The following is a 21,509-nucleotide window of genomic DNA, read 5'->3' as shown; positions in this document are numbered from 1 at the left end:
TTCTGACGAATACCAGCAAAATGTGTTGCTACCTAGGAAAGGACAGAAGGCCTTCAATTCCCTGAATTAGGCATCCAAAATTCCCCTGCCTGTTATCTGCCTAATTATGGGAAAAGCTAAAACTTGCTACATACGTCCCTGTGAGCTCCACAGGGCCTTTTGTTGCAGTTTAGCATGTGCTGTTAAGCCATAATCTAATCAAGAAACTAGGGAGCATGGAACTTGGTTTCAGGGTCCTGATACAAGTGCTCTGAATTTACTCTGGGCTGTTTTGCATTGTGCTTTGGGCTATCGTAGCAATACTGTGAGTTATCCTAGTAATACTCAGTAATCGGTCACTTTCAAGAATAAGCATGTTAGGCTATATCTTTAGAAATCAGTATTTTCAAAGACAGTCTAAAGTTCTTGTTAACAGAATGGTATTTTATGGATTACTATAAGAGTTTCTTAAAAATGAACTATTAAAAATACTCTTTCCCCCCCCGCCCCCTTCCCCTCTAGACAATTGATTTGGAAGGGTTCAAGTTGTTCATGAAGACTTTTCTGGAGGCAGAGTTACCAGATGATTTCATTGAGCACCTTTTTACATCATTTAGCAACAAAATCTCTCACTGCAGTCCGTTAATAAAAAACAAGCCCCAGCACCTTTCTGGAGGTAAGTAATAAAATCACAGTAATAGAAGAGCTGAAGGTTCCCTCTTCCTGCTATTTTACTTCTAATAGCTATAAATATATGGAATTATAAACTATATGTTTGGGTTGGTTGTTGTCTTTATTTTTCTGTTGTTGCTATTCTGAGAAACTACCTCATGAACATGATAATGAACAAGAAATACTGTGAAGAGAAATGGAAATTGAATGGTTTTGTCTTTTTAATTCACAATAATGATGCAGCTGAGACACCAAGTGGACAGTCTGTCACCTTAATGCTAATCAGATTGCTATGGTTACATGAAGTTGCAACCTACTCATATAAAAACTTAGAAACCTTCAGAGCTTCATGCAGGAGGCTCCTGCTGGTGCACTGCAATTTTTGTGCCATTACTGCTGCTTCTTTTAATTGTCTAGGTATAATACTGCTCCTAGTAATCCGACATATTTATCACCTACTGATGTTTTAAATGTGCTAATGTTAGCAGTATTTCTTTTCACAATGTAAGGATCTTCTTAAATGCAGTTTGAAATTTTCATGCTAAACTGAACATTTTTATTAAAAGTGATCTTCAGGTCAGAGGACGTAACATGTTAAATACTCACATGTAAAATAGCGTTAAAAACTGTCAACTTAAAATTTATAAAACTTTTGAAGGAAATTTGCAGAGGAAATTTAAGGTTACCTTCCTAACTTGAAATACTTGGCTTAGCACTTCAGCAGTTTGGGAACTCCATCAAAATCCTATAGCTAAAAGCAGGAACTAGATTAATTTAATGAAAGAAATTGCATGTTTTGAACAGCTGGGATAATCAAGTGCTTAGAGCAAGTTACCAGATGGTTTGATGGGTACTTAATTTTTTGAATTCTTTATATGAATGTTAGGTGTCTTCAAACTGCAACTCATCTAGAACTTATGAATTTGGCACAAGTGCTACTAGCTAAAATGTTATCTTTTCTTGAAGCTACCAGGCACTAGGTTTCCATAGATGCCTCAGTGTACAATATTAATTATAGGCTTTCAGATATCACCCATTGAGTCTGACCTGGTGTTTTGGTTTTTTTTAGAGCATACCATTCTCTACTATGTTAGATGATTTTCAGTTTTTTGTTTTTTGTTTTTGGTTGGGGTTTTTTTATTATTTAAGTTTACAGTACTTGTTATTTTTATTTCTTTAGCTTTATATTTCCTGGAAAAAAACACCAAACACCCCCCCCCCCCCCCCCCCATATTACATTATCATCTTAATTATGTTATTATGTATATATATAATGGTCATTAACTGTAATTAGACTTTAATTAGACTTAAAAAATATATTTTTTCTGTTAGCAAAGCTTGCTTACCACATCAAGAGGGTGATTCGTCACTATTTTTTTCCCCTTCATTTGAATTGAATTATTAATGTATCCTTTTTATCCTTTCTAATCAGAACTGCCATGGACACATCTTCCACAAATATCAGCTGTGTAGACAGTACCTTTCCAACTTTTTGGGCTTTTGTTCTTGCAGTTGTGTTCCATGTGCAAAGCAGTAGGCTTAGTTGTATAGAGTATTAAAAACTTTCTGTTGCTAATTACAGCTCTGATAATAATTTATTCATGCGTTTGGGCAAGTCATGTAGGCCAGTGATTCAGTCCCTTGCCCTAAAAGATGCTTTGTAACAGAATCTCTAAGGGCATGTCTAAATGTATTCTGTATTGTATGCTGCAGGGTATAGTTTGAATGTCATCAATTTTCAGCATTTTTTCAACTATGAATATAGATTTGGTGGGCTATAAAGTCTCAGCAGCACAATTTCATTCCAACTTTCATTACTTCTAATTTTTCATTGAAGTTTTCATCAATGAGCATAATCAGCAATAAATGCACTGTACCAGCCACCAAAATTTGTAATCTTTTACACTTAATGCTTTTTGCCTGATAACTCCAATAGCAGCTGCAATTTAGTGGTGCATATTTATTTATTATGCTGTGTTTTTACATATGTTATACAACTACTATTACTTTTAAAAATTATCTTTTATTATTCTGCTGCTGTATGTATATGGTTTTGACACTTCATATATAGAAATTATTACAGCTGGTTTTAGGTCATTGCCGGATTTACAGGTAAATTCTGCCTGGCATAGGCTGCACTCCACTTTCTTTGCTTTCACTATAATTCCCTCTAATAATTTTGTTCTTATATATAATATAGGTATTATTATTTATGGTCATTAGTATAATTTTTGTTGTTGAAACTGTGTGCTAAAGTTCTTACTTTAGTGCTACCTCCTAAATTTTTTTCTCCTTCCCTCATTTTTCCCAGTTTGTAGTTAATCTTCATCCTTTTCTGTTAATTGGGATTTTAGAAATAATGTAATGTAAGACCAAATTAGAAGTGGTCTTACATACGTATGTATTATAATGCCAGGACTGTTTCATAAATTGTTACACCCAAAGCATCTTCAGAGAAATAATTCAGATTAACTCGTGCAAGAGTTGCTTGTGCTTGAAAATATACCGTTCATATTGTAAATCTCATAATTGCATGAGATGTAAACTAGATATTACATCTTTTATGATTTGTAGCATTTAAAGGGAAAGAAATGTGCATTGGTATATTTTGATGTGCAGATGAAAATCATGGGAACCTTTGTTCTAGAATATCTAATAAATTTTAAATGTTACCAATACTGAAAAAAACCTGACCATACTGGGAAGTACGTTTGTCAGAAACATTTGACATTCTTCAGGAAAAGGGAAAGGTACATGAGAACTAGAGAAGATCACATAAAAGTAGCAAGGGTTCATAAATCTCTCTGGTATGTGCCCATTTTTTCCTTAGTGTCTCTTCATCCACTCATGTCTGTTTATAAATTGTATTTTCAGTTAAGGTGTCTGAAGAGAGATGGAAACAGATGCCAGGTAAGCAGCAGCACTGTAAGTCATCTCTAAGTCACTACATTGTAGCCACCCTTCTCCCATCTCTGATTAAGAAGTAAGAATTTAACCTGTACCATGCAGCTAAAAGATACCTTAAAATTTGAATGCCTTTACATTTGGATTTCAGGATTTTACATCTTTAAGATGAGTTAGCCCAAATTTTAGACTATTTTTTATTCTGTGCACAAGATTCATGTAAGACTGGAATGTGAACTATTTGTGTAAATTATGTGATTAAAGCTCACATCTTAATCTATTCACATTTTATAATGTCTTAATTTTAAGGGTACTTAACTGAACTGTGAGCTCATTTAATAGAACATTGCCCAATTAAATATTTTATTTATTTAAATATTAACTTTCAGTGCTTATCTGCCTGAAACGATTGACACAAACTTGATTCAAATATATATTTTCTGCATGCCCATTTGCTCTTATTTACTGGGGGAAAAAAAAAATATTCTTTAACATGTCTACCTCAGTAGACCTTTGAAAATGTCTTCAGATGGAAAAAAACGGTGGGCGGGGTGGGGGGGGAAACTCCAACAGAATTCTTTTTCCATTTCATGTACTATGGTGATTGACTTTTCCAAGACAAATGGATGAGAGAAATTATGTATGCAGGTTATGTGTGCAATGAGAAATCTGTTCTACATTCGTTACAGAAAATATTTAAGATCAGTAAATCCTTTTGTAAACTTTCATCTTTAACATCACTAAAGTCAGTGAGAAATGTAACAAACCGGTAAATAAAGTTCCATTACTGCTTTTTCTGTGTCCTGCTGCCCTTCCTCTTTTTTCCCTCTATTTATTGCTCTTGCACATTCCAGTAATATCATCAGAAGTGGTCATATTAATGTTCTCTTGAAACAAAAATTTTGTCAGTGTTGAAACTTAGTATTCCAAGTAGTACACTGGAACTGCTCTTGATCATGATCTTTGAGCAATTATTATAACTATTAGTTAAATTCTGTGTTTACTTTCATAGTATTCTGTGGCTGAGGCTTTTATGTTTTAAATATATGTTGCTCTGACACACATCTGGCTGCATTTTTGGGAAGACTACACACTGGGGTATTATCAGAGGTTTTTTTGACACTAAATCTTCAATTAGTGTAGCTGATGTCAATCTGTAAGTTAGATGAAGCTTCTACAATACAAGGAAGTGGATGCAACATTGGTCAGGGATTGTTTTAATACTTAAATTAGTAGAATAAAAATATTCACCTTTTTTTTTTTTTTTTTTTTTGGAGTCAAATGACATCAGATCAAGACAAATGAAAAAAAGGCTATGCCATTCCCAGAATTGATTTTTTTCCCAATAGTTTTCTTAATCCATATAAAATTTTAAAACCTCACAATCATTTTAATTCAGCCTTTGCTGAATAAACTATGAATGTGAATTGTTTAAAACTTCACATTTATGTTTAAATTAAGAAGTCATCTGAGATTTACATAAAATGAAGATGTATGTATGCAAGCGTTATGTTTTCATACGTTTCGTATGTTAAGAGTAACAAAGGCTATGTGTTATTTCCAGGTCTGAGACTTAACAAAGGTACCTCTATATCCCGACCTCCTACTCCTGCCAACTTACATTCACCAGATGTGATCCAGCTGAAAGATATTGTTTGCTATTTGTCACTGCTAGAAAGAGGAAGACCTGAAGACAAACTGGAATGTATGTGGTTTTTTTAAAGTTAATTTTATATATTCATTTCAATAAGCTACCAGAATTCTGTTTCTAAATTTTTTGAGTTTAAGAATCAGTTTTGAGTAACTGCATTACAAAATTATGGTTCTAGATGGCCATTATTGCAGAAATGTTCTTTCATTCTTGTTAATAGTACTAATTTGATGAGATTTTAACTTAAGTCTTTCTATCAAGCACGTGCTAAGATGGGGAGTAAGGATCATACCATCTGCAGTTAAAATAATCCTTTCTATACTGTCATCTCTTGATTAATATCAGGTCTAAGAAAAATAGATGAAATGTACTGAGGATGCTTAGAGATATATAGAAGTGCTAAATAATCTGTGGAAAACAAGCTAATTCAAACTAAGAACAGTTGTTAATATAGGCCATGGGATCTATAGTATTAGCAAATACAGAAAAGCCTAGAATGATCCAACTCTACACCACTGTTGGGAATGAATGTTTGACAATGGAACTTAGAAATTGCTTGATATTTTTTTTTTTTGTTTTGTTAGGGACCTGATTCATTAAAGCCCAACAACTTTACCTGAGTTTGACCTGTGAATCAGAGAAAAAAAAAAAAAAAAAAAAAAGAAAGAAACAGTGTGTTTCCTCATTATGGAATTTTAGAACCCAGTTTTCCAGATAGATAAGCAGTCTGTGCAATCATATAATCCTTACTGAGACTAAATATAGTTTGGTATGCATAGCTGGTCTGTGGGATACAAAAGATTCCACAGTCTATAAAAGACCTGTGGGATCAGACTCTTATACTGTATGGAAAGTAAATTACACGATAGGAAATGCCAACAGTAGGTGGCTTCTGCCAGAACAAAAAAATTCATTACAAGGTTACCTGACTGCATGTTGTTGAAATACGTTCATGTTTCATGACCTGTAGTTAGCTTACAATGGCAACTTCATATTATAAGATCACCTGATAACTGTGTGTCAGCAGAGATTATAAGGAGCCATCCCCAAATTTGGTAATACCAGTTTGGTACTAGAATATGAGGATACACGTGTGAATGTGCATTCAGAACACAAGCACAGGAAAACTAAGATCCTAGGACTGAATTCAACTTACAACTTAATGCCTCTTTCATAGTGTCACATGAAAAGGAGAGGGGAAATCCTCTCAACCCGCAGGTATTTGATCTGTCTATTAGAGTCCCAGGAAAGCCGAGACCCTTGTGCCTGACCAGTCTGTCATCATCCTGTTACAGGGAGCCTTCACTGAACAGTCCCAGTGGATCGGAGGGCAATTCAACTGCCTTGTTCAGGGAAACACTCCAACAGCATCAGAAGGACCCCTCAGTGGGTCTTCCCACTTTGTTTAAATGTTACCTGCTGCTAGCAGCTGTTAGTGCCCACAAGGGACTCACACTAACAGTTTACAGAATAACACTTTTTTTATTATAAAATTGTGACAAGCTAAGATTCGTGATTGCCAGTGTCAGGGACTGTCTGCAAAAACGATCTTGGAATGGTACACAACAAAACTACGTACAACCAAAACCTTAATTGCTAATGACAGCTAGAATGAGATAGTTATTTAGCATGCATAAGTCAAAGTTCTTACCCAACAGGGGTCACAGTGGGGCAGAAGACAGATTCAGCCTGTTGACTGATCCCAGTAGTTACGATGGAATCTTCCCCTCACTTCTCCCATCATCTGTCCACTTTTTATACTTCATAGTATATTGCATATTTATTCATCATACACAGGATTGGTTACAAGTTTCTTGCTTCTAATGCAAATTAGTACACATCCTCAGACAGCACTACTGAAGTTCTCTGCTAACTATGCATGCTCCTCAAGCAGGGTTTTGCCCTCTTTCAGGGGGGCTATTTGAGTTGGAGGTCATGACCTCCCACTACTACTATTATCTTTGCCCTATTTTCAATTAATTTTCTGTTGATGTCAGTGGATTGCAACACCTTATCATCCTGTTGCCTGTCGTAGCCAGAACTTTCCTCACTTGAAGGCTTCTTTCTGCGTAACTTAGACAATGGTGGTGTTTTCACTATCCGTTCTGTGTTTCTCATGCCTCCCCAAGGCTGACTACCTTGCTTAGAAGTCCCTTCATTCATAACAACTTTAGAGTGAGTCAGCTTGACCTAGCTTTGTAAACGCTGAATCAGAGTTGGGGAATCCAGGAGTTTAGACAACAATTCCCCCTGCCCTGGACTTATTTCAGTCCGAACTAGTCCATTTCCATCACATTTAGGTGGAGACTGAGTGACTCTAGTCATACATATTGTTGTTACTAACTGGTATCATGTGCCCAGTGAGGAGTAGTAGCACCTCGGAGGCAGGTACCTTTGGGAGGGAGGTGTGCGTTAGTAATTCGATGAGGTTATTTCAGCTGAAAAAGTATTTCACCACAATGGTTGGTTCAGCCATGGAAATCTCTTGGATTCTTCATGTGACCACTGTTATGCAGCTTATCAGCTGTGTGGTGCCATCAAGTTGCCATTCCTGCAGGGAGCATGACAGAGCATGGCCGCAGGGTCTCCACTCTGCTCTACCCTGCATCACTACTATAAGCATGTGCTGAGCTGGCAGAATGTGTTGCTTAGGGAACTGTGGTGATATAGATTCCATGCATGCCAACCATCCTGAAGGTGATGGCTGTATTTTACCCTAAAAAGCTTTCTGTAATGCTATGCTTCTATTAGGACCCATTTTTTTATCTAATTCCCCTCCTCAAGGTGATTTTTCCCACACATAGTAGCCGGTTCTACAAGCTATAGGAGAGCTCTGAAGAGCTCTGTGCACAAAGCATAGTGTGAAATGGAAATCAGTTGCTTCCCCTGCTGTCAGGAACAGGTACAATGAAAAGGGAGAGAGACAGAGGAACAGGTGGTGATTTTGGTGTAGGGGATGTTCCATGAACTTCCTGCAACAGGAACCGCATAGCAAAAGACCATGAATGATCTATATGATTTAGGAGGGAGAGGGTTGATCTAATAGAAGAATGGTACTTACATGTTTTGTATATTCCAGATAATTTGCATTTGCTATATATAATTAAGGATATGATTATTATATAAGAATATTTTCTACTTTGTCATACATATTTGAAATATACCATGTAATGTGACTTCTCAGTGTCCAAATTTTTGCTGTACTATTAGTATGCAGAATGCCCTGATGATTTTAGTTGAATTGTCCTTATAAATTAATGGTATAATTTAACCCTTTGTCTGAAGTAATTTTATAGCAGTAGGTGTTGTGGCTGTAAGGTAAATGATAAATTAGTAGCCGTGGAGTGAAAAAAGAAAGGATGGCTTGTTCTGGAGTTGCCAATATGAATATTAGATATTAATCTCAACTCATTATTATTATTATTCTGTTGACAAAAAATGGAAACACTCTGAATCATAGCTGAGTGTTTGGAAACTTAATTCAGGACAAGCAGAACATGAAATTGGTGCTTTCAAATAATATCTGATACAAGCTGGAGGATTTTTGTAAGATAAAATACACGAAGAGGAAGTAGTATTTAGGTTTTAGATCTATATGGTCTATGGATTTTCATAGATTTACAAATATTCTGGCAGATAAGTGGATTCTCTAATCTATTAACAGTACATTTCTAGAGATCTTAAGCACTGCAAGCCTCGCCTGTTTGACACGCTCAGCACATCTATTATTTGTAAACTATGTATGGCCTGAATATAAAGAATATCCCAAACTTTCCTAGCAAAGATACATTGAAGAATTTAAGTTCTGTTTTTAAGATCATATTGCAAATAGTTCAAGATGTATCTATATTGTTAAGTACCTTCATGCTCTGGGGCTCAAGCTGTAGACTTGATCCACAGAAACCATCATGTTGTTTTCACATGTACTAAGCTTTTCTTGCTGGTGTCCACACTGATTCTTGAACATGTAGGAAAGACCAAGATACTTCCTAAGAATTGAAAAGTGGTGTTTTGTAGCTCAACTTTCCTTTCTTTAAAGGCCCCAATGAAAGAAGTTATTTTAGCTCATAATTACACAAACCTTTATCAGCACAACCCATTCCTCAATTTATGTGTAGTTTTTTATTAGTCTAACCATGGATGTCAGTCATGAACCTCTTGTGAAACTGTTCAGAGAAATACCAGGAGGCAGTATGAAGGGAATTGGACATTAATGGTTTGGAAGAAGTATGTGGACTCCATAGCCTTACAAATATAATGTGCTTATAAATGCTCAGACTTCTCTCTCCTATTATGAACAGAAACTCCAAGAATATGAGCTGTGGGGATTTCTTTTACCATGACTCTCTCCAGGTTATTTGGTTAGTGTTCTTTCCATAGCAACAGAAGCTTCAGGGATGTCACATTGTTCTGTATTTTTGCAGTAATGTGATTAGTTATAGTCTGTCTTTCTGCTATGCTATGCAGTTCTTGGAAACTCAGGCTTCTGTGGAGAGTGACGAGCCTTACAGTTTTCAAAGCACATGCACTGGTGAAAAACAAAGTGCATTCAATACTTGTTTGTGCATGTGTTTTTGAGAATGTATTCCCCAATTTCTTCTCAAAAAAACATAATTTGGAACTTCTGGACTTTTGGGGATGCCACCTTTTCTCATATGCAAGATAAGTCCAGAGATTGCAGGTAAAAGGTATAGCAGTGCAGCAACTGAGCTCATCTTTGTAATTCTATTTTAATACATTTTTAATTATTTACAAAAGGTATGCAGTCCAGTAATAGAAATTGAGTGGCCAGTCAGTACTATCAGGTAAGGGGATGGGAAAAGAAATATAAAAGATTGACTTGGGCTCTGTGGCTTGCATCAGAACTTCAGTCGATTTTATCCCTTCATGTTGTTTCTTCTCCTAGAGTAGGTAAATCAGCAAGAACATGAATATTCAGCAGGGTATGAATAGAAAAGAGACTGCATGCCACACCAGTAAAGCAGTTTTTCAGAGTCTAGCCAAGAGCACAGATTGAGCCCTTTCATTACCCAATACATATGTAATCGGAGCTACTTTGTTACAAAGGTGAAACAGTTATAATTATGCTAATGCTTGTTTTTAAATGAGTGATTAGAACTACTGATTCATATTAAAGGGAAAAAAAAAGTTGTAAGCACTACTTCTCTGGAGTGAGTAAAGATGAGGGACATGCAAAAAGTTGCTTTCATGGTAACTGTGCATTACAGTTCTTTCAACCAGTGCATTACTGTCACAGAGGAGGGGGCAGGAGAAACACATGATTTGAACCTTATCACTGAGTGATTCAGTGATTCAGCCCTATGGAAACTGTGAATGTTTAATGGTACCTTTGCCAGATAATATTAGCTGTTGTACTCTGAGCAGCTTTGGTAGAAGGCATACTAGCAGGGGCAATACCAGTCTCTGATGGCTTTTCGCATTAACTGTTTTACACTGAAATATTTCTGCTTTGTAATTCACAAGCAAAGAAATATACTCTTATAGGTTTTCTTAGCCTATAACTAATAAATAATGGACCTTTGTAGCTTGAAACAATGTGCTACAGTAAACATTGTTTACAGCTTATATTACAGCTCTTAAGAGCAATGCAATGTAGTGGCAAAAATTGCTGAACTGGTAGAGAGATACAGTAATTACCTTTTTTCCCCACAGTGAGGTGAACTATTTGGGAATAAGATGGGGGATACAAGGGAAGCAAACCAGTCCATATAACAAATATATTTTGCTGTAGGTCAAAAATAATAAAATTTTTTGAACTTTACTTCCTAATTGCTAAGAATTTCCTCTCGCTTCTCATTATATTGTTCCCTGAAAACTGTGATAAGCTTTGCTTTCAGAATTTATTGGACTGCAACAGCCTTTGCTGTGGATCCAATGCGTTGGGATTTTTCACTGTTGAATAGGTCATATGTTATGTTTCTGAAGATATCTGATAAGGCAGTTTGTAAGGAGATTGCTTGGGTTTTGCTATCAGTCAAGGCATTATAGTGTCCTGGAACCACCTGTACATGAACTCTTTTTTTAGTCCTTGTCCTTAGAAAATAGATCTGGGGGAAAAAAATGAGCACTTTTGAAGGGGATGGTGTTTAGATTTCAGAGCTCTGACAAGCTGTCCCAGAAAGTAGGGACAAAAAGTGAAGTATTCTTAGGCTTCTGGTTTTCATCTTTAGCCTTTTAACAGTATTCCTACCAAAGCTTCGGGCTTCTCTCTGCTCTGCAATCTGATGCAGTATGAAACAGAACAAGGTCTTAAAAAAAAAAAACCAAAAAAAAAAAACCAAAAAAAAAAAACAGATTAGTCAGGATGAGTTTGGTACAATGCTCTGGGTGATGCTGTTTGTGTTGAAAAAGGAATGTACTCTGAATAATTAGAAAAGATAAGGTGGGCACCTGAAGGAGATAGGTGGGCACCTGAAGGAGATAAGGAGACCATCAAGTCAGGAAATCGATGAACAAAGAAAACTGAAAGGTCTACTCCACCTAGATCCCACCTATTGTGAATGGAATGATTGGGTGTCAAAACCAAATGAGTATGTATGTAAAGATGTAGTAACCTCTGGGTGGAAAAACTGTATAAAATACCTAACTTTTCACTGAAAACTTTGGAGCTAGTTTGTCTGGTGCGAATCGGCTAGCTCCCCAACATTGTACGAAATAAATACCTTTGCTGCTTAAAGACAAAATTGGTCTCTGAGCAGTTACTCTGTGCCGTTTTGGCATCAAATGTATGATCAGCTGGGTAAGCTGCTTTCAAGTATCTTGGTAATGGTGGACATAGTTGCTCTTGTAGTTGGAATCAAGTAATGATACAAACTTGAAAGTATATATTCTTTCTGCTTATTGCCAGAATGCTGCTATTCTTGTCTGGTAGCTCCCCAAAATGTTTGGAATACGTTATCAAATTGATGATGCAAATCTGGTCCTGGGATGGATGGGTCATGCTAGCAGTCTGTGAGGATTGCTTGTTGTTGAATTTGGCTGATTAGATACTTGACATAGGATTGTGTTTCATTTAGTTGGTCAGAAAGCATTTCTAGAGTAATGTCACTATTGAATAGTGACAGCTGCAACCAAGGGAGTAGGACAGTATTGTAACTAACTTAAGCAGGCATTTCAACATTTGTCTGACCAATTGTGTGTTATCCTGTGTTTGGTGAGATGAAAGAGAAGGGCCCTTTGGTGGTACTGGGTATGAATACAGATCTTCTCCAGGAGGAATCAGAATTAAGTTCACAGACCAAATTAGAGTTTGGAGTAATTATGTGGAAAAAGTGCAATTGCACTGTCCTGCTAATATGTCTCCTTGGAGTCACTGTGGCAGGGTAGTCATTGAGTGGACCTCTCACATAATACAAATCGTTTGGTAGGTCTACAGTTACTGTGAGCAATAAAGGAAGGTGGTAATGTTTGTCCTTTTTTTGAAACTCAGGTTTGGTTGGTTTGTTTTGTTTTAAGTTGGTTAGGTGGTGGGTTTTTTTGTTTTGTTTTGGTTTGGTTTTTTTTGGGTTTTTTTCCTAAATGAAACAGTGTTGTTACAATGTTTTCTAACTGTTTCATTCTCTTTCTGTTTTCCTTGTAGTTATGTTTCGCTTATATGATACGGATGGCAATGGATACCTGGATAGCTCGGTAATGTTATTTATGTATTTCAACGTGTTATAAGAGTGTGTCATAATGGCATACCTATACAAAACTGCATTCATCCAAATCAAGTTTATATTTTTCCTGAATTAATAGAAGCAGTATAAACTATAGTTGATAAAAAGTCGCTCATTTTGAAAGTATTGAGTTTTGTTTTCTATTAAGCTGCTGCTTCTACAACTAGATAAATTTTCAAATGCTGACTGCTGTTGTGGAGTCCTATTCAAAAGTCTTCTGATTTTTAATCATATTACTGAGGGCTACACATTTATACGAATCCTAAAATTCTAGTATGCTGCTGGGAGCATATATATATATATATGAATGTGAAAGAACACTAGTGATATGTGGTCAAGGGAAAGTACAACACTGTAATGCTAAGCAAATATCTCTGTATTACTTTATACCATCCACTTTATGCCTTATTTCTAATAAAAAGTTGTGAATTATACAACTGCTGTCAAAATCATAGGTTTTTAGAGTGATGGAATTTTCAAGGATCTTGCATCATTATATCATAGGGGATTTCAGATCATGAAACCAATTGTTGAATGATGAACAGGGAAGGAAGAATCTATTACTGCTTTCAACCCAGAGGCTACCCTTTGGTTGTGGGGCTGTATTCCATCTCCCTGCATGCTTTGCAGTCCATGCCTGACGTTTTGCTAGTGCAGCAGATTCACTTAAGTGTGGACAGCTTCCAATGTAAGGAACATTTCATTAGGAACATTGATGTAACAGTGTCACCGAATGCACTGCATTTGAATTGGAAGTTGTTTGCAGTAGGATATTTTTTTTTTTTTTTTATAATATTACATTAAATATTATAGCTATGGTTTGTTTATCTGTAGGAGCTGGAAAATATCATTGCTCAAATGATGCATGTTGCAGAATACCTTGAGTGGGATGTTACTGAACTGAGTCCAGTAAGTATCCTGTTTTATCACAAGTTTTAATTTAATCATTTTGTGATACTTCATGGCAATGTGTGATTCTATATATTAGTAAGATAAAAATAATAATAATTTGTGGTCCATTATGGCACTGTCAATTAGCACTTTTACAAGTCTTTTTCTGATTAAATCTGATCTGTGAAACATTCTTGCTATAGCTTAAGGTTTTTCTTCAGTGCATGTAGTAACTAACATTTATAACACAACTGATTCGTCTCTGAAAATTTCTTAAAAGTAACTAGCTCTTATTTGTATTGTACATAAGTACACTTGGTTTGGGAACTTTAGGTGATAATAAAATACAAATAGGAATATGACACTTAATCTGAATTGTCAGTTGTCATTTTTCTACAGGTGCCATACAAATATTTTCCTTACTTTTTGCATGCAGATGAGGGAATTGAACATCTGCACATTTTCTAACATGAAGTTGCTATGTTAGAATATGGAATTTATGAGATTTTTCATTAAACTCTGTAGATCCTTCATGAAATGATGGAAGAAATTGACTATGATCATGATGGCACTGTTTCTCTAGAAGAGTGGATACAAGGAGGAATGACAACAATCCCGCTCTTGGTCCTTCTTGGGTTAGAGAATGTAAGTATTAACTTAAAAGCATCAAGTTTCTGCTTGCATGTCAGCTGTGGCCCTCAGTTAGTTTCTCTGTGGCCTCTGTAAAGAATGGCTTTTTATTACTATGGCTGAACGACATGCAAGGAACGGAAGTGTGTCTTTGAAGTTAGAGGAACATTAGTATGTTTGAAGCAGCACCAGATGAGCCAGCTCTGGAGCTGGAAGCTGTAGAAAGTTGATTAATTTGTCCTGTTAACAGCATATTGTTAATTCCTAGATGCGGCAGTATCTGCTAAGAACATTTTACTGCCCATCCACATGTTACAGCTGGCTTGGAACATTGCCTAGGCTTCTCAGCATGGTGCTGTGTTTTGTGGCCTAACCATACTGATTCACAGAACAATCTAGGTTGGAAGAAACTTCTGGAGGTCATATGGTCCAGCCTTTTTTAAAGGCAGGGCCATAGACTGAGTTATACAGGGCCCTGATAAACCCTGTCCTGAATAATTCCTTTGAGGTGGATTCCATCAATTCTGCAGGCAACCTCTCCTAGTGTTAATTGTTCTCAAGGGAAAGAGCTTTTTTTCTTACGTGCAGATGGAATTTCTTCTGTGGCAATTACTGCCTGTTGGCTCTTGTCCCGTCATGTATACATCCCTGTGAAGATAGTTCTTCTCTGTAATTAGCTTAATAAACTGTACTAAGTAGCAATATCAAAGAGAACACTTACACCAAAGTATAGTGTTATGAAAGAAGAGCTTACGTTCTGTACATTTACAGCTTCACATTAAAGATAAGACAGATGTAATTATGCCAGTTAAAGACAGCTGTTTTAACACTGGCATGTTGCCAGTGCCACCTGCTGTCCTGTATTTGAGCTAATTTTCAGCATATGTATCGTAGTGTATCTTTTCTGTTGAGAGAAAACGTTTTTATGTTTGGGGTTTTTTTGGTGTGGGGTTTTTTTTTTCCCCTGAAGTGTTTTTTAGATATTTAGATGAAATAATAAATATTATTTATTTTCCCCCATATGCTGCTATGGCCTGACCTAAACCTAGACTGCTGTAGTTGCTCTGTGATATTTTATTTGCCCAAAGAATGGTCAGACTGAGACCTTGCATAGGGAAATATGCAACAAAACAGTGCATTTAGCAGAAGATGCAACATCTTTAATCAAATTAGCAGCTAGGATAACTTTCAGTATATTTGGGTCACTGTAAGTACTAATTCCACAATTCTGTATGTGTGACTGAGTAACAAAAATGTTAAATTACTTCCCTGTCATCAAACAACAGATCTTTTTCAGGCTGAATACCATTATTTCCACAGAATTACTGTAAACAAAGGGCAATAAATGCTCTCAAGAAATCAGTATAGCAGATAACTGGTAGTCATTTTCAGTACAGATTTTTCTTTTGTGACATGTGACAAGACATCCACACTACATGACAGCTAGTGTGGATGTTCTGGGAGTATCTTTCAATGTCTACACTTCTTTCTTTCTAAATGTATCTTTCCTTAAATTCCATGATAAATTAATGAAGATCCTTCTGTAGAGGTTTATTTTCATATTAAAGCAAAAGCTATTAGAAAGCAGCCATGTAAATGTATGTTAACAGACATTTTATCCCTTTGATTATTTTTACTAGTTATTAGATAATTTATCTTGCTACGCATAGCATTATGGCGGAAATAATAAAAATATTTAAACAGTGATCAAAATTCTGTAGCCTGCTATCGGCATGCGTCAGTGTTTCTGTCATCAAGATATTCCCAGTACTATATGTGTTGAAGAGACATAAATGTACAGTTGTGAAAAAATATTATAATGGTATGCACAATGCATTTTTGATCAATAAACATAGTTTTATTAGTTGGAAGCTAGAGTAAAATGAGTGGGGTAGCTTTTAATTTTTTTAAAAAAATATTTTACTGTACTGTGAGTGAAGTTTATTACCTACAGAACTATAGAAGCTGAATTGCTAGTCATTTGGTTATGATTTACTAGGAAATGATGCCATCCTCTAAAAGGGCTCCCATTTTTTCTTTTCATGTTTATAAGTGCTCTTGATTTCTTAAGCCATTCACGTAACAAGCAGAGAAACCCCAGATTTTTAAATTTTCTATCAAAAGTTACTACTACTCCACAGTTCTAAATGATCAAATGTAAGTGTATTTTAGGACATGAAAATATAAATCAAGAAAGTTAAAACTCTCATACCTGTCCATAATTATTTTGTATAAATTGATAGCATGATTTTGAAGTTTTTACAGCATCTAATGTGTTACCTGAGCTCTTCATTCCACTCTATCATTCCCATTAGTGAAAAGCTGTTATTTCTTTTTTCATGCTGCAGTTAGATTTTGCAAATGCAGCTTCCCAGGACTCTCCCTTTTGGCTGTCTGTCTCTCCTTTTAGTTAAGATAATGAAAACTAAAAGAAGTGTCTTTTGGACTCAGTAATCAAATAATAAAGCGCTGATATCTTAGTTTTCCACAGGCTGATTAATATGTAAAAATAAAAGGCATAACTTACTGGCTTATGCTGCTTAGACATGTCCAAGTAGTCTTCACGTGTTGAAAATAAGCAAACCCCCCCACCCCACCCCCAAAACAGCCAAAAAATTATCTCCCATTCTTTTAACTTTAGGCAACTATGGTTTGGCTCTATGCTGATCTCAGGCAATGATGAAATTTTAAATTACAAAGATAATTTCAGAGCTTGTCCAGTGTGTTAGTAACAAATAATTGTCAATATAGTTTATTAAAAAAAGAAAAAAAAATATACCAGTCAAGTCTTTAATTTGTTTTGCATTGGGGTCCATTAACTTACTGTAATAGACTTAACTCTTACACAGGGTTTGCACAAACAGTACAAGATTCTCAGCTGGTGTAGTTTGTTATACTAGTATCAGCGAAGCTATGATAATTTATTTGTGCTGAAGATTTGTCATAGTACCTTCAGAATTCAGCTATGTTGTTTGTACTTAATCTTTAGTTTCCTTTAAGAGCTATATAAAAAGGTTAGCTATCATGTAAAAGGTTTAGATTTCATTTAAAGCCTTTCAAGCAGTTTTTATTGCATGGAGTGTTAGGAGCTTTAGTTACAATAATTGAAAAAAATCAAAGAAGCATTTAAGTGAAATGCGGAACTATATTATACAAAATAAAAGAATTAACAAGTTCGTTGTAAACAATGGGGTTGAGATAGCCTAGTCTTTCACAGGTTTGAGGTCAGAGGCTTCATCAGTAATCCCCTTGTAAGAGACAGGAGTATTAAGTTGTTAATATAAATATTGGCCAGCCAGCTGCTGCCAAGTTAAAAGACATAACAAGGAAATCTGCTTGATTTTCCTTTTAATCTCTCTCTGCCCCCCTTCCCTCTTTTCCTAGACTTTCACGAAACTTCTAGTGCCCACTCTAACTTAGCAGAGATTACTCAATTAATTTAAAAGTTGCTGGAGCAGTTTAGAGTCATGGAGATAAACGGATAAAAAGCATTAAGTCTCATTTCTCTAGGAAATCAACCTAAATATCCAGTTTATTTTATTTTATCTGGTTTTATGCTTTCTATTTCTTCCTAAAACTTGAGTTTAGAATTGCTGTGAAGGTAGAACTTCGAAATACCAAGAGTTTTATCTCTGGGAATGTTCCAGGATGTGAAAAATGCATTCTTATTTTGGCACTTTATAAGGCAATTGCTGTCCTAAAAAAACAATTTCAGTACAAGGTAAAGGATTTAAATGAGAACTTAATTGGCTCTTATTCTATAGGGGTTCTGAGGTCTAGTTGTGCCAGTTTTATGAAAGTTGTTCCAAGAAATTCTCTCATGAAAAGTGAGAATTTAAGGAACTAAAAAAAAAAAATAATTAAGTAACTATAGAGGAAATTGTTATAAATAACAATTTATAACAATTGTGGTAAACAGTAATAAATGTTTGAGGTGGATTTTTTTGCTGTGTCACACTTCAGTTTGCAGTATTCACAGGCCTTGTCCTCAGCAACTTTCCAAATATATTTTTGCTTCTTAAAGCCATTGTTTCCCATCCAAACACAGATTGGACAGAGATGTCCCTGCATTACTGCTTCTGGTTGATAAATATACTTTTGGGAAGTGGCCTATTGCATACTAGCACCCTTAGGCTATTTATTCTGCTCTTCCACCATAGAAACCTTCAAAGTGTCTGACCTTTTTATTTCATTCTGCATTAAGTAGATCAGCATTGTCAGTGAATTTCCGGAGTTACCCTATTGACTCCCCTGGCATTGCTTAAAATGCCCTTTGTAATCTGAGCACAAAAAGCTGCTTAATGACAGTTTGCTTCTCCAACTCTGCTCTTTGTAGGAATTCCTTACTTGTACAGTATTATTCCACTCTGTTCTGATAAAATCACTTGATTTCTCTTCTAAAGTATTTGCATGACAGATATTTTGATCTCACTTGTCTTGTGTAATGGATCATTACTACCGCCTCTGCCAGTGGTTGTACAAAAAGTAGGTATAAACTGCAAGTTCACAAATGCTGGCTTTTAAAGAAATCCTGGTTTAGGAGGGAGTGGACAGTATTTTGTTCCCTCTCCTCTGGCCACTAGATGTCACGGTTGCACTGTATGTCACTGCTCCTGTATGAGGGCTGAAAAGCTGCCCTAAGGTGACAGAGAAAGTGAACAACAGAAAATGCTCCCTAACAGTTGCCGATAATCTGAAACCAAACCACTATGCCTTTCTTTTAAGCCGCCAGTTGTATTTTTCAACCCATTTCACTCTTCAAATTGACGTAAATCTCAGTGGGACAAACACATTTGTGTTGATGTGTGAGTGTGCTTTAACTAAATCTGAAGGAAATACTCTTACAATTTTATTTTGGATCTTCAAGCAGCAAATATTATGCTATTGCACTATCATGCTATTCCATGGGATGGAATACTTGAGTGTGAATCCACACTTGGCGAGTACTGCTTCTTGTGTTGTATATCCCATTATTGTTGGCTGGCTTTGAGCTCTGACTAGTCAAAAGTGGATCCAAACTGGGGACTGCAAACATTTGCAAGTCTTGCGTGGGCTCTGTTGCACCGTGAGGAGTCCTTCTCAGGCTGAAGTCTGAAATGACTGTTTAGTACCTAGGCAGTTTCATAGAGCTGTATTTCTTTCATTGTGAGGCATAAGAATGATCTGGCGTTTTTTGATATTTTTGTAAGACCTGTCTGAAGTCTGGCAGGTGGATTTTCTAAAAGGCTGAAGCGCTGGTGAGCCATATGCTATTTCCATATGTACAGAGGGCGAAACCAAGCCCCTGCTAGAAGAAGCTGTAGCTTACCCACTTTGTGCAAGCTCCTTACCAGCTGGGAAGCAGGCTCACCCCCCGGGAGAACGGAGCTGTTTCACCAGGGTCGCTTCGCGGCGTTGCCAGCAGAGGGGGCGATGTCAACGCTTGGTGAGGCTGCACGGCGCGAGCCGCCACCAGCGGGCACCTCTTTTTTGACAATGCTGTCAACTTTTAGGCTTTGCTAGCTCCCTCTTCTTTGCAGGAGGTTTGCAAATGGCTTTCCTTACTACAGTTCTGCTTTTCCTTTTGCCTGTAGGTTGGTGGAAACCCAGGAGAAGTCATGAGTAACTCTAACCTCATCTTTGTTTAGGGTGTAAAATAAGTGGTATTTCATTCAGTTATACAAATGACCATTATTTAAAATGTAATTTCTGAAGCATTCCAGTCTGTGCAGATCACAAGTGACTACCAGTTTAGGGACTGTGGCTAATTATGAAGCTTTTTATAACAAATTAATTTCCCCTCCTGTGTTCCATTCCGTGCTACCATTTTCTTGTGTGCATGTTAATGGATTTCTGGATGATCAGGATAGTACGCTGGTGAGTGTGTGGATGAAGGCTGGAGAAATGATTTTTATTTTTTCCTTCCCTCCCCTTTCTCCAGCACGTGCGTGCACACACACACACGCATATCTAAATATCTCAGAAGTGAGGAGCCTTCTTGAATAGCATGTCTCCTGAAGGAGGTTAGTCCCTCTCTCGTTGAACCAGAAGAGACTTAGAACCCCGTCTCTCCAAACCAAATTAAACAAAACCTTACATGATTTCTTTGCTGAGAGTCACTGAGGAATATGGATCTTAATTTCTGTTAATGGGAGGGGCTATGTGGTTTAATGAACATTTTTCTCATGTTCCCACTGACTGAATGCCCAAAGATCAGTCATAAAAAAATATTCAAGTCATGTAAATATTCTTAAAATAAATGTAAACAAAATAACAGTAAGCAGTGATAGAATAACTTAGCAGACTTGCTAACATCCTTCTCCCTTGGTTGCTTGTTACTGACTCTTCTCATAGAAAACACTGAGTGTGATGGCATTTCAGACACTGCAGCTATTGTAAGAGGGGATACTTGCTAGAATGAAAGTTTATCAGTGATTTTATTTCCTTTTTTAAGTCTCAGAATCTTGAGTTTTGTGCCTGAAACCTTTAAGGTCTCTTGGTTACCTTTATTTACAAATACCTAAAAAAGCTGAAGTAAGTTAATATTAAACCAGATTAGGGATGTGTAGCTAAATTCTGTGACTGCATAAAATTTTCCACTGATTCTGAGGCTGGTTCTTTCGTGGTTGACTTGCTTTTCTAAGGTCAGGTCCATTTGGCAATCAAATCTGTGGTAGAAGTGTCAGGACCATAAGTTAAGAGAATCGTTGTTAACAAAATAAATGTTACGGTTGTCATTATGTGCTAAAGTCTGCATATGGCATACGGAGGCTTCGTTTTCAGTGATGTATAATGAAGTGAGGAAGAGATTGTTACTGTACCTGCCCTGCTTTGAGATCTTCTTAATGACTATTTGTTTTTAAACTCTTTCTCAGGATATGGAAGCAAAATGAGTGAATGTCAGTAAATGCACTGATGTGTCAGAATTGTCGATTTTATTCATACTTAAAGACTTGCATTGAGGGGGCTTTGTTTCACATTATGTCTTTTTTTTTTTTTTCTTGGCAATGTTTTAAAAAGTTATGTGCATGCATAATCATATGCAGCACTTTATTGCTTATTTTTGGCAGTGCACAAGAGCAAAAATTTAATTTGCTGTTTTCCAAAAGTGCATTGTGTTTATG

At 36.3% G+C, this 21,509-nt stretch overlaps 1 protein-coding gene across 1 annotated transcript in view; it reads left to right on the top strand.

Annotated features, from left to right (window-relative positions):
- The window catches only part of DGKB (diacylglycerol kinase beta), a 363,209-nt gene that overhangs the window by 88,464 nt on the left and 253,236 nt on the right, over nucleotides 1-21,509 (top strand). The window contains 6 exon segments of the mRNA XM_037387123.1: nucleotides 502-655; nucleotides 3,526-3,561; nucleotides 5,120-5,260; nucleotides 12,807-12,856; nucleotides 13,720-13,794; nucleotides 14,302-14,421. Of these exon segments, the coding sequence (XP_037243020.1) occupies nucleotides 502-655; nucleotides 3,526-3,561; nucleotides 5,120-5,260; nucleotides 12,807-12,856; nucleotides 13,720-13,794; nucleotides 14,302-14,421 (576 nt within the window).

The sequence above is a fragment of the Falco rusticolus genome, chromosome 4 (genome assembly GCF_015220075.1).
Source record: "Falco rusticolus isolate bFalRus1 chromosome 4, bFalRus1.pri, whole genome shotgun sequence".
In the NCBI taxonomy this organism is placed as follows: Eukaryota; Metazoa; Chordata; class Aves; order Falconiformes; family Falconidae; genus Falco; species Falco rusticolus.
This window is presented reverse-complemented; position numbering and strand designations above follow the sequence as displayed.